The following is a 14,458-nucleotide window of genomic DNA, read 5'->3' on the forward strand; positions in this document are numbered from 1 at the left end:
ACTGTTAGTTCTGTTGTCAAGTTTCATTTCAAAATAGTTTGAGTATAGTATAGTTAAATCATATCCAGTGTTTTTGCCATTAGCATCTTTGCCATAAGCATTTTTGCTGCATAGGTAATTGGCCAGAAAGCAAAATCGTGAGAAAAAAAAAAGGACATTTATTAAAAAGGACATAATGAAACATGAAAAATGAAGAACAAAATATAAAGACTTGTAAAATACAAAATATTTATATTAAAATGTGTTTAGATCCATGGCAATATTACATAACTGATTTTATTTTGTGGATTGTACCTAAGCACTTGTCTTCAGTCTTTTGTTCATAGTGTTACACTTTTATTTTATTTTTTTGCTTATTGATCCATGCCCTTGGTCAGCATTGCAATTTCTTTTTTCACGAAAATTTTGTCCTTCATTTTTCCTTCATTTCAAATCTAGGATACATATTTGTAACTGAGCTTTCTGTTGTATTGTGAAAGCCTTTTCCACTGTTGTTTGTTCTTGGCATATTGTCAGGTGTCCATTGATAGACATTCCAAAGTTCTATTGGAAATGTGGGTCCAAAACTCTGCCACTGTATAGATCATTATGAGGGCTAAGCTTTATATAATATAAAAATGGGAGTACCACGTCAATGGAGAAGTGAAACCAAACTGTCATCCAGTTGATGAAACCAAGAAACTGTCAAACCAAACTGTCAGCCAGTTATTTTTTAATCTTTTACAGCAGAATTGCCTTATGGCCTATTAGCTATGCAGTGAAAATGCTTGTGGCAAAGATGCTTACACCAGAACTACCTGGAACCTAGTTAAATATGTATAACTTTATTAATAACTAATATAAGATTATGACTCTACATTTTCAGTTTTAGTCTTTCTTTTCCCTAATAAGCAGGCTAGTTAATAACTTATAAATAGTTAAAAGAGATACCTCTAAGTTTTATCTCTCAAGTAATGACATTCAAGTCATTTCTTATGCTAAGAATTATGGGTTTGAGACATGGTAAAGTCCTAGGATTAATATTAACTTTGCATCCTTATTTTTTAATTAGATACTGCTCTTTATAAAATTTTTTCCTGTTTTTTCTACATTACTTTAAACAACCTTTACAATCAGTAAAACAGATGCCATCACATTAAAACTTCCTTATAGTGAATTAAAATTTTCATGATACTTGGTTATCATTTGGTTAATCAAAGTAATAAATGGCTAAGGGTAGTTAAGTCCATTATTTTTGATCTACTAGCTATAAGGAGCTTGAGTCTATCCTACATTTTTATTCAGATATGTGCCACAAGAAAAAAGAGAAAAAGAAAAAGGCATTCAGGCTTTCCTAATCATGAAGAAGGTGACTAGGACTGATGTTCCCCAGTGAAAGACTGCTGGAGTATCACATATCCTTCCTGACAAATACTTTGTTAGAATGAAAATTCTCTCTGCAGCAGAGGCCTCCTTTGCCTCCTGTCTTCTAAATTTAATGTTCTCTATTTATAGAATTAAGCATCCTTAGTTTAAAAAGAAATACGGAAGAGCTCACACAGCTGGTTATGGTATGAACAGTAGTGTGTGATTTTACATTTTTAAATGGTTTTTGAATTTTTTTCCTGATAGATAAACAATAAAATGGTCACGTTTTTTTCTTTAAATAGACTCTAAACCTTTCCAGACTTGTAGGAAATCTGTTGCTGTGTAATACAGTGGAAAGAATTATGTGATCTAATGCTCAAATAATCTATGGGAGGACTTTGGATGTAAAAATGTTTCTTAATGTGTTTTCCAGATATCTGTGACCTTTTGGAATTGTCCCTCCCCTCACACACACACTTAATTTTAAGGCTCTTATATTGGTTGGGTTCAGCCATAGAAATTAATGAAGTAGAATGCTTGAATTGAATAAACTGGAAGAAAATATCTCTCCCTAGTAAGCCATTATCAATATAACAAAAACAATTTATGGAAACTCAGTTCCCAAATGGTGATATGCTCTAGGTGGGAAATGACATATTAATGTAAATATGTTAATAAAGAGTTATAGTATTATAATTATCAAATAATTAGAAATAGTAGTATCTATGTAACACAAAGTATGTTAAACATAATTTTAATGTTTCTTTGATTCACTCAGGAGGTTATGGTTGTGTAGACATTCTGGTTAAAAGTATTGCATGTGTCATTTTAGTGTTTTGTAAGATATTTTTCTTAATACTTTCTCCCAGCATTTACAATATAGAGTATTCTACATTGTATTAGCACCTCTCATGGTGTTCTACGTATAGTAGTCACATCGGTAAGTTTACCAAAACTGCCAACAATTTGATATGCTAAGGAAACAAGATTCTGATTGATTCTATCTGTTTCTTTCAGAAAAATCACCACCCATTTAATGGAATTTTATCTGATTCTGTAGATCAGATTTCTTTATTCTGGATATCATGATAACAATACAGGAAGTATGTACTATTTCTCATTTCTGCAAGTAGTCTTCACTGCTGAAAGAAGAAATTTTTTAATCTGTAGCAGAGTTCATCTTGGTCCATCTTTAATGGAAATTCTGATTTTGTTTTTAATTTTTGATAACCTTTTGCTAAAGGTATGAACAACCAAAGAACTTATCTTGTTAGGCAAGTCCACATTAATAAGAATGCCTAGAAGAGGATTGATTCTTCAGACCCGGACCCACTGGCTACTGTTGGGTCTTGCTTTACTCTGCAGTTTGGTATTATTTTTGTACCTTCTGGAGTGTGCCCCCCAGACTGATGGAAATGCACCTCTTCCTGGTGTTATTGGGGAAAATTATGGTAAAGAGTATTATCAAGCCCTCCTACAGGAGCAAGAAGAACATTATCAAACCAGGGCTACCAGTCTAAAACGTCAAATTGCCCAACTAAAACAAGAATTGCAAGAAATGAGTGAGAAGATGAGATCATTGCAAGAGAGAAAAAATGTAGGGGCTAATGGCATAGGCTATCAAGGCAACAAAGAACAAACACCTAGTGATCTTTTAGAATTTCTTCACTCCCAAATTGACAAAGCTGAAGTTAGCATAGGAGCTAAATTACCTAGTGAGTATGGAGTCATTCCCTTTGAAAGTTTTACCTTAATGAAAGTATTCCAGTTGGAAATGGGTCTCACTCGCCATCCTGAAGAAAAGCCAGTTAGAAAAGACAAGCGAGATGAATTGGTAGAAGTTATTGAAGCTGGCTTGGAGGTCATTAATAATCCTGATGAAGATGATGAGCAGGAAGATGAGGAAGGTCCCCTTGGAGAGAAAATGATATTTAATGAAAATGACTTCATCGAAGGTAATGTGAAAAATATGTTGGTCCATAGTTACATTAATTGACAATGCTATTATTCTATGCTGGTAATATAAGTCAGTCATTATTTACAGTGTTGAAATATTTGAGTTTTTACCCACTGCATTCCACCAAGAATTTGAAGTGGCTTTTTAAAAAAAGTTATAATGCGACCGTAATAACATAGAGGACCAGGGAAATAGAATAAATCTAAGTTTATATAGAAAAATACTGTATAGGGCTCAAGTTGAAGGGCTCTTAGGGCTATGTATGTATTTGTACATGTATGCTTTTGCATTCCTCTCTTAGCTGGTCTTGATGTTCCTTTTTTGTATTTTTCAAAATGTATGGACTAAGGTTCATGATTTGAAAACCATTTGATAAAGGAAAGAAAAAACCCTAATTTAGTAGATTGATGGTTATTCTATATTTTAGAGGGAGGAGAAGCACATGTCAGAACATCAAGGGGGCATATATAGTTTTGAAAAGCATATTTGGTATTTGGAAAAGTAAAGAAATAACCTATTTTCCTAATACAGACTGCAGAAAGGGCATGGGATGTATACATATCAAGATGGAGTATGACTCAAAAGTTGAGGAACACTTCTGTAAACTTAAGATATTTCCTGATTGATAGAAATAGAAATACAGATCCCCACCCATCTCCATCTTAATACTTCCTGCTAGATATTTAATTATAAACTTAAAACCATTTTGGATATAAATCTCTCTTGAAAGTTCTCTTTGCTTGAATTATGAACAGTATACCACATGTAGTTTCTTTGGCCTTGAATCATCATGAATGGTACTTGCTATACTACAATATAGTAGTACCTTGAGACCTTTGGAGGCCATCAGGGAGGGCATTGTGCTTTTCCATGGTACTGTAGCTGTCTTCGTTGTAGCCACTTCTTTTCTCTGTTGTCACTTACTGCAATTTTGGATGGGTTGTTTCTCTCAAAAATTCTTCTAATTTTTCTGCAAGCTCAGCTTTTTGTCTTTTCACCATATTTGTAGCTTATGGCAGAATTGAAAGCTGCTGAGAAAATAACTCACTAAATATAAAATGTCTTCACATCTGCCTTAAAAAAAAAAGGAAGCCATGTCAGTTATATATTCTACAGCTTCTGCTTATCTTATAACTCTTTTTGGATTCTTTCACTGACAGGATTTTTCTCTGCATGGAACATATTTTGTCCCCTACTTTTCTTCCACTCTGCTACCCTCCACCCCAGCAAAAATAAAAAATAATTACTCATTATTCAGTAACTCCTATTCCTTTTCCAGACTTTAGCTTAGGTGTCACTTCACTTAGAAGTCATCTCCAACCTGCAAGTCTTAAGATAACAGTGCTTCCTGTGTTCTCTTGTAACCGCTACCCTGTGTCCCCTCCCACAGCACTTGTCATAGTGTATGATGTTTCCCATTTCCTAATTTGGAGTTCCTTTTAGGCTGTAAGCATCAGGAGAGAGTGGATTGGTCTATCTTGTTCATTGTTTTATTCCCGGATATTGACTGACTCACACATCTGTAGGGCTTCCCTCTCTCCTGAATGTCACACTTAAAAATCAGATTGCCCAGTAGACTTCCAAACTTTTCTCCTGCAGGTATCTCAGATCACCATGTTTAAATCTGTACTAATTTTTCTTTGTCTGACTTCACTCTCAGAGAGGGAGAGAGAATATGTGTGTGTGTGTGTGTGTGTGTGTGTGTGTGTGTGTGTGTGTTTGTAGAGTGAAATATATATCAGTATATTGTTTTTATTTCCTTATTTTTCTGCCTCCCTCACTAGACTGACTGTTCCTCAAAACCAGGACTATATAGCCCTCTTTATACCACCAGTGAGTGACACAAAGGCCCTCCATTTATTTTAGTTGAACTGAACCAAGCAATAGAAGTTTTGACTCTCAGGTCTAGAATTCAGTATTGGTTGAAGTAATTTATTTTCATCATATGATTACTGTGTCAGTAGGCTCTACTATGAAAAAAGTCATATGTAAAAAGGAATAATTGTGATTTGGAGCATATTTATGGATTGACTAATAATAGAGCAGTGAACATTTTTTTAACCTCTCCTTTTAAAGAAATAATTGTTTACAGCTGTACAGTGGGGATAATTATTTTCACAAAATGATTAAAAACACTACATGTCTGGTTTTGTACTTTTGGTCTTTGAGTAAAATCAATATTCACATCGAATTTATAAACTTTGACATGGAGACATCTTTGTCCCTAACTCTTTCCTTTAGGTTATTATCGCACCGAGAGAGATAAGGGCACACAGTATGAACTCTTTTTTAAGAAAGCAGACCTTATGGAATATAGACATGTGACCCTCTTCCGCCCTTTTGGACCTCTCATGAAAGTGAAGAGCGAGATGATTGACATTACTAGATCAATTATTAATATCATTGTGCCACTTGCTGAAAGAACTGAAGCATTCGCACAGTTTATGCAGAACTTCAGGTAACTCTCAGGGCTTAATGATTTGGCTAAACACTCCTAAAAAATCACATTTTATGCAGATTTATTTAATTTATCTTCACTGAATGTGATTACATAGAATTACAGAGTAATTTTATAGGCTTTGGGGAATCTTAGTTTTTGATAGTGTCTTTTTTTTTAAAGCGTGCATAATATATTGTTATTGACAGTTTGAACTTTGAAGTAAATTGAGAGTGACAACTATTAGACACTACAGTTGATGACCTTTATAATTGTGTGTGAGTTCATTTTAGGACGAGTTGAATTTTTAAAAGCAACTTTATTGAGGCATAATTTACATAAAATAAAACCCACATATTTTAAGGATACAGGTTTCATGACTTTTGACAAACCTGTACACTATAATTGCTTTCCCAATACACATATAGGACACTGCTATTTCTCCAGAAAATTCCCTTGAGAACAATGGAATTTTAAAATTGAAATAAATTTTAGAAACATAAACATTTAACTAAAAATGAGTTATTCTGTCTTGAGAAGCAGAGACTTTAACAATTTTTAAAAGAATTTTTTCCTTTTTTTTGTCAATAAATTTGGATATTTTAAAATGCTGAAGTGTTAAAAAATTAACAAGTATGTATTAGGGTAGCTATTTGAGGAAAGTTTTGCCTTTTTGTTTTAATTTAACAGTTGCCATCTTTTTAATATTTTAATATGCTAGTTTTAATGCTTTATAATCCCAGTCTTTATTCTTATATTGAAATCATTGGATTTAAAAGTTAATGCTGTTCTGTAGCAGAATATCTAGAAATCATGCTTCCAAATGAGTTTTGCCTGTTTGAAATAGCTCACTTGAGATCTGATTTCCTAAAGCATTTTTTACTGCTTTTCTTGGAATTGCTTTCAGATGCTACATTATTCTTTATAGTAAGTAATCTCAGCCATGGCAAATATTTATTCCTTGATGGTAGGTATAATTTCTGGAATTAGCCAGTCTGAAGGCAAAATAACTCTTGACCAACAACTTGAATATTTACTAATTTGGTTTTGAACTGATTAGACTTCTTTCCTTTAGTAGCTTGTAATTTGCTTCTGAAGGCAATACCAAAGCAAAAGTTCCAAAAATATTTTGAAATATGGCAACTTCCATGGACCTCCAAGGGCTATATTCATGTGCTTATGTCGTTATGTGTTTGCTCTGATACCTTTAATAATTCAGCAATATTGCCATTTTTATATTTACTTAAAGTTTCATGCAGTGTCATTCTAAATGAGTAATGCCTCATTCGTTTTGTTAAAGCTTCATGTGATTGCTTTCTGAATGAGTAGTTCCTTATATTTTTTTTGAATGAACTTTATTTTTCAATTCTGTTAGGGATGTTTGTATTCATCAGGACAAGAGAATTCATCTCACAGTGGTGTATTTTGGTAAAGAAGGACTATCTAAAGTCAAGTCTATCCTAGAATCTGTCACAAGGTTGGTGAGCCATGTCCAAATTGAAATCCTTGATTATATAACATTAGAAAAATGAGAATTTCAGATATTTAAATGAGCTAATTTTTAATAGTTGCTATTTAAAAGTCGGCTGAGTGCATGAGTGGTGGTGCTAATAAGTTCCTCATTTCATCCCTCAGTTCACTCATGCAACTCTAAATGATTCGTCTTCCCTGTCCTTTTGGCAGACAGCCTGGCATGATCTGGGTCCTCCCACTCTGTGGCCCACCCACCTTCTGTTTATTTGCCTCCATTTATTACTTCTTCATTCCCTTCTTTTGGACTCTTTCCCTTTTTCTAAATCTAATCCCTTCACTTTGATATCATCTCCGGAGCTTTTCTCTCACTGTCACCTCTCTTTCCTTCCATTTTCCCAAGTTCCTTCTTCTTGCCCTGCAAATGATGCTTAGGTCTCTCCTGTCCTTAAGCCACCACCACCTGACTCTGTAGTACCCAGTAGCTACTGGTAGGTTTCTGTCCTTTCATAGCTAAACCTCAAAGAACAAAAGTTCTCTAATCAGGCAACTCATATAGTACCTGGCACATAGTAGGTACTCAGGTTTGAATGAATGAATTAGTAATTCCTTAATACTCCATTATTAATTCTATAGCTTTTCAGCCTTTTCATCTCTAAGTCATGGGCCCAAAGTTATGACCTAACTGCCAAATTCAACCTTTTCTCTGTCATCCTCTTTGATCGCTTTTTTACATTTGATGCCTAACCAGTACTTCCTTCTGGACACGTTCCTCTGATGTTTGTAAAATGTATATATTTTGTAAATGTAAATATGTTACAATGTAAGATATTAGGTTGATTGTCTTTTCCACCAAGCCAACTCTGTATCCTTTACTTGCTTCTTTACCTTTCTGCTAGTTGTGGCCATTCCCTAAGAGTCCAGATTTGGCCGGCCATTCTTCTCGAATCGTTCAACTAACATTCCTTGAGTCCCACCGACTATGTTCCAGGTACACTGCTCGGGAGTCTGACTGGGGTGGTTGGAATAGATGGGCACAGAAGAGGGTGTTACAGTCCCTATCCCTAAGGGACTCTCACAGCACACATATAAAAAAACAAATATTGTCTTTTCTTCCCCCTACACACTAGCTGCTTCTCCTGGTGGCCCTCTTTCAGTTCAGACTAAGACCATTTTCATGATTACCTGGGCTTAATGTCTGAAGGCTAGCATCTTTCATTCTTTACCTCTGGTCAGTTCTTGCTTACTGTTCAGGACCTCTTCCCTGTCCTTTCCTTGCTGCTGCCACCATCCTAACCCAGGTTCCCCCTCCCTTTATTTCTTTCCTTCTTTTCCCTCTTAACCATTTTCCGGTCACCCACTAAGTGCCAGGCACTTATATTGGTATTACTGAAACTGTCCCTGCATTAATCAAGACTCCTCAGTGGCACATGATGGAAACCCATCTTGAACTTGCTTAAGGAAACTGGGAGTGTTACGGAAGAATCTTGGATAGCTCCCAAACTAAAGGGATTATTACAGCCAGATTTGGGGAAGAAAACCAAAACAGCTTTGATATCTTAGGGACTGGAACCAGAGACTTGAATACCATGAAAATTCTCTTATTGTCTTCTTGTCTGTTTTTCTCTGCATGTTGACTTCATTCTCCTATTGCAGATTGGCTTCTTCCACATGTGAGGTATATGGCTGTTGGCGGCTTTGGGCTCACATCTTCTCAGCTTTGCCATCAGAGAGGAAAGAGCTTTCTCCCAGATCCAGTTGAGAAAAGCCCAGGGAAGGAGTTTTGCCCACTCTTGAGCCGGTCACTATGGCCAGGTGGGGTGGGGGTATTGTGATTGGCCCAGCTTGAGTCTGGTCCCCGTCCCTAGGAAATTACTGTGGTTGGGGTGTTCTATGATTAGTTCCTCCACTGGGTGCTGGGAGTGTGAGGTGGTAATCAGCAATTTTCCCAAAAGAAGGGAGAGATTTATATCCCATGAGAAGGGTAGTGTGGGCATTCAGAGCATGTGGAGTCCACTGTATAAACTATTTGAGACTTTGCTTCCATCTCTCCATTCCCCATTCTATACTGTTATAAAGAGTAATCTTCCTAAAATGTCCCTTTTTGATCTGGCCATACCCTAGCATAGCTGTTGTCCAACTTTAACATCAGACTCACCTGGAGTGACTTGTCCCGAGAGAGACAGATGCTCCGCATCACCCCTAGTATCTGATTCAGGGGCCTGGGGTAGGGCCCAAGAATTTGCATTTCTAATGCTTTCCCATGGGAGGCTGATGCTGTGGGTATGGGGACTTCACTGTGAGAACCACTGCCCTGGCAGAAAAATTCCTCCTTGCCTCAAAGACACTGACCAACTTCTTTAACTTCTCACAGAAGGCACTCCTCAGTCTGACCCTTTTCTGGTCTTCTCTCATTGTTCCTATTTTAGGATCCCTTTGTTCTAATCCAGTTTGTTTAATCCCTGTTCTCTAAAATGCTTTCTACTCTCTTACCTCTTTGCCTTTGAGAATAATTAATTGGAATAACCTTTAAACTCACTGCTGAACTCAGGAATTTAGTCAAGGCATAACTTAAATTCTGCTTCTAACATCTCTAGTCTCTAACTACTCTCAGACAAAAGCAATCTTTTTTTCTCAGAACTGCTGTTCATTCATTCATTCAGCAAATATTTGTTGAACTCCTACTCTTTGAGGAGGTACACTGTATCCACAGTAATGAACAAAACAAAAATCTCTGCTCTCATGGAGTTTATGTTCCAGTGAGAGGGAGACACTCGAACAAACATGTCTGGTGGTGCTGAGGAAAGCAAAGCTGGGCAGGGGGATAAAGATTAAAGAGAGGGAGGTCAGGGCAACTTCACAAATGGTATGAGGGGGATCCCTCTGATAAGGGGACATGTGAGCAAAGATCTGAAAACAGAAGAGCACTCTTTGAATGTTCCATTCATATGGAATGCATTGTTTATTACCAAACGTTATGCCATTTTTCCATGTGTATATTTCTTATCTCCCCAATAAGTTTTTAAGATCCTGAAGGGCAGTGACCTCTCAACACTTTTTAAGCTCACATCACCAGCATGCTGCCTTGGATATGGGCATTTAGTGGATATCTGTCCCTGATGATCATACAGGTGAAGCTGATCATTTCCTTTCCCTGTATGACCGTAGAACCAAAATAAAAAAATACTTGAAGTGTAAAACATATTTTGTAAGTCTTGTTGAAAGAAGAAAGTTGTTAAACTTTAAGTGGGACTTATCCTTTGTTGTATATGCTTTTCCTCCTAGTGAGTCTAATTTTCACAATTACACTTTGGTCTCATTGAATGAAGAATTTAATCGTGGACGAGGACTAAATGTGGGTGCCCGAGCTTGGGACAAGGGAGAGGTCTTGATGTTTTTCTGTGATGTTGATATATATTTCTCAGCCGAATTCCTTAACAGCTGCCGGTTAAATGCTGAGCCAGGTGCGTAAAATGTTGGTAGATGAACTGAGTGTAAAAATTTAGACAGTGTCAGCATGTCCCATATTTTGAATCAAGTTAATTATGTTTTCTTAAAGTTATATTAGGCATACTTTACTGGAATGTTAAGTAGAAAAGTGAAAATTTGCCCCTCTGAAGTTCATACCCCTGTTCTGTTGTGGCCAAATTCCATTGCCAAAATTTGAATCCAAATAAACAAAAGCAAAGAATATGTCTTAAAATTGACAAGGAGGAAGCAGCACTTATCAGAAAAAGAGCCAAGCAGACAATCTGGAGATGTGTGAGAGAAGCACTCTACCTCAGGCCAGTGGTGCCAACACAGGGGCACACACACAAAGAAGCCTAGAAACAGATGGTGCTTGGTGTCCATACTATATGTATTTGGCGATCATTTACTCTACTTTGCTTTATGTTGTAGTTATTTTTTGAAAATGTATGAGCAAATGACATTTTTATAAATCATATTTTAAATGTGAAAAAGAACTTTTCTGTGCCAAAAAAAAATCTCCCAGTAAAAGTTTTTGTGTAGAACTATTCAAATCATGCAAATTATTACCCTATTAATTATTTTCATTAGGGATAATTGTCAGGAACTCTTTGAGCGCCTAGTGAATACATGAGGGTTAGGTTTACCTTTGTTACACCAGACAGCATGAAGTTCACAATGTGGAAGTTGAAGGAAACAAACATTTGCTCAGTGTAAAAGAAATATTTTAATGTCTAGAAATAGATTTGCCTCTGAGAATTGAGCTTCCATCCCTAAGTGAGTTTTAACGAAGGTGAGATGAGCACCTAGTAGAGTTCTTGTAAAAAGGCTGCCACGTTGCCACAGGTACTTGACAGTTACTGAGCACTTCATATTATCACGTCTGACTGAGGCCAGTCTTAGCAGGGGGTTCTCTGTGGAGGGGAGGTGGATTCCTGAGTCTACACCCTTCACTGCTATCAGTTTGAATGCTAATGACAAGATTTTCTGCAGAGGCTGTTAGGTCAGGTATTTTTAACTCTTCCCAACTCTTCCAAATCTTACCAAATCTATCTACAATTTTATATTTTAATTATTCTATATAAATCTGTTCATTGTATAGTATTCTTTGGATTTACTGTTTCTATGATTCATTTTGGAGGGTGGATTTAACAGACATTTCTAAGTTCTTGGTGATTGTCAGAGGTTAACCTACATCTAACTCTGCTAATTAGATGAAATGATGAGTAATAAATTGCTCACCTATTGAATAACTGGGCAAACACCTTTGTGTATCTCTCCAAAATCAAAGGGAATAAATGTGTAAAACAGCCTTTAGTCTGTTTTTTTAGTCTATTTTAGGTTATAATTTTGTAGCTTGGCCTACTGATATGTTATAAAATCATCGTTATGTTCATCAAATCAGCATGTTGTTTACTAGCCTGAAAATTGACAAAATACAATATTGATAAAGTCATCACATATGACCAAAGAGATATCAATATTAAATATTGATAACGCAGTAGTGATCAGTCTTTTGTTTTATGACTTCGTTGTACAATGTAACCATATATTTTAATTTATAGGTAAGAAGGTGTTTTACCCTGTGGTGTTCAGTCTTTACAACCCTGCCATTGTTTATGCCAATCAGGATGTGCCACCACCTGTGGAGCAGCAGCTGGTAAGACTCACTGTCAGTTATGAAAGGCCACAAAGATCCTTGCTAGGTTCCTTTATGTTTGTTTCACAAGTAGAAAAGAAAGTTTCCATAAAAAACTGTAGTTATTTTTTCTAAGATTTTATTTATTTATTTATTTATTTATTTATTTATTTGACAGAGAGAGTACAAGCAGGGGGAGCAGCAGAGGGAGACGGAGAAGTAGGCTCCCCACTGAGCAGGGAGCCCGATTCGAGGCTCAATCCCAAGACCTAGGGTCATGGCCTGAGCCAAAGGCAGACATTTAACCGACTGAGCCACCCAGGAGCCCCAAAAAACTATGGTTATTATAAACACATTTTCATAGTATCCTTTACCCCTCCCCCCATAAGATGCTTTCGCACTTACTGTTTTAGAATTAAGTATCATTCTAGAGGGGGAAAGAAAACGTTAGGCCACAGAGAAAACTTAATGTTGTAGAATATGAAGATTTTACAGTCACTTCTGCCAGTGCATTTTCAATAATACTAAAAATAAATTTTAATTTTAAAAATCTTATTAACTAGAAATTAAAACTACAAAATAAACTAAGAAGGAATGATATTCTGTGGGAAATTACTTAAAAAGTCATGGAGTGGAAATGCCACATAACAGAACTACAGTTATTACTAGTTATATAAGGTCATTTATTTTAAATAAAAATATTATGTTGGAATAATTTAGATTTACAGAAAAGTTGGAAAGATGCTATAGAGCATTCCTGTACTTCACCCAGTTTTCCCTCAGATTAATATCTTATGTAACAATTTGTCAAAATTAGAAAATAACATTGGTAAGTTACTGCTAACTTCACTGTAGAGTAGGATTTCACCAGCTTTTCTGCTAATGTCCTTTTCCTGTTCTGGGTTCCAGTCCAGAATACTATACTGCACTTAGTCTAATCTTTTATTGTTAATATTCAATAAAAATGGAAACAAATGAACTAAGAAGTCAATTTAAGATGTTAAAAAAAATGAATAACTCTGAGGAAAGAAAGATAAGGCAGAAATTAATGAACCAAAAATAATAGTTTGACTAATATATAGGAGCCTATTCTTTATGTGCAAAAAAATTTTTTTTAACCAAAGTGGGCATATTTGAGGTAAAAAGGAAAATACAACAACTGGGAGAAATCAATTTTATGATGTAAATTTTTAAAATTCTAAATTAAAGATTTGAGAATTTATAAACTATTAACACAAGCAAAGTTTGTGTTAGCATCTTATAAATAAAAGAGATGGAAGCTCTGAAAAGACTAAGAGCCACTTAAAAAATTAGAACAGTTATCAAAAAAATTACCCTGCAGGTGCATAGGTATAATGTTTTACTGGTGAGTTTTTCCAAACTTTCGAAGAACAAGTTAAATTAGTACCATATGATCTACTTAATAAATTTTATGAAGCCAACATTATCTTCAGACCAACACCTGGCAAAGTGTCTGTATACACACACCCCTCTACCTAATCTGTAGGCCAGTATTAGGAATATAGAAACAAATGGGATCAAAATGACAAACTAGGCACCCATATTTGCCTTATCTGACACTCTAAATCCTTTGTAAAAGTGGATTACTTAAAAGAAAGAAGTATATTAGCATTGGAAAATGAGAGAAGTGCCATTGGTAGAAAATTTTGAGAAATTTATAAAAGATGGCAATAGTTGGCATAGGATTGATAGAGGAAAGAAGAATATAGAACATGTTCAGGAGAACACAAGATGGGGGCGCCTGGGTGGCTCAGTCATTGGGCGTCTGCCTTCGGCTCAGGGCGTGATCCTGGCATTATGGGATCGAGCCCCACATTAGGCTCCTCCGCTGGGAGCCTGCTTCTTCCTCTCCCACTCCCCCTGCTTGTGTTTCCTCTCTCTGGCTGTCTCTCTCTCTCTGTCAAATAAATAAATAAAATCTTAAAAAAAAAAAAAAAAACCACAAGATGGGGCTGCTCTGTATCCTCTGAGCTCATAGAAGACAGAGTGGTGGAGTACATATTCTCTGGGTGTATGCTAAGCAACAGGCATCACAGGGATTGGACTGCAGACTGTGGCAGTGTATGTGCTCCCTGGAGCAAGAGAGGCAGTGTAGGGTTTTGGGAATATTGAGTTGTAG

The 14,458-nt window shown here is 36.1% G+C and overlaps 1 protein-coding gene across 5 annotated transcripts in view; it reads left to right on the forward strand.

The window, feature by feature from the left end:
* Positions 1-14,458, forward strand: part of CSGALNACT2 (chondroitin sulfate N-acetylgalactosaminyltransferase 2) — a 41,325-nt gene that overhangs the window by 11,268 nt on the left and 15,599 nt on the right. Inside the window, exons 2-6 of one of the 5 annotated variants that reach the window (XM_026481597.4) lie at positions 2,365-3,302; positions 5,546-5,762; positions 7,117-7,218; positions 10,497-10,675; positions 12,245-12,339. In XM_026481597.4, coding sequence (XP_026337382.1) covers positions 2,642-3,302; positions 5,546-5,762; positions 7,117-7,218; positions 10,497-10,675; positions 12,245-12,339 — 1,254 coding nt within the window. In that variant the 5' untranslated portion in view covers positions 2,365-2,641. Of the gene's footprint in view, positions 1-1,284; positions 3,303-5,545; positions 5,763-7,116; positions 7,219-8,110; positions 8,203-8,867; positions 10,465-10,496; positions 10,676-12,244; positions 12,340-14,458 lie in introns of those variants that run through there. The other 4 variants (XM_026481601.3, XM_048218965.2, XM_026481599.4 and 1 more) reach the window with 4 other exon arrangements.

This window comes from Ursus arctos, unplaced genomic scaffold, assembly GCF_023065955.2.
Source record: "Ursus arctos isolate Adak ecotype North America unplaced genomic scaffold, UrsArc2.0 scaffold_7, whole genome shotgun sequence".
Lineage (NCBI taxonomy): Eukaryota > Metazoa > Chordata > Mammalia > Carnivora > Ursidae > Ursus > Ursus arctos.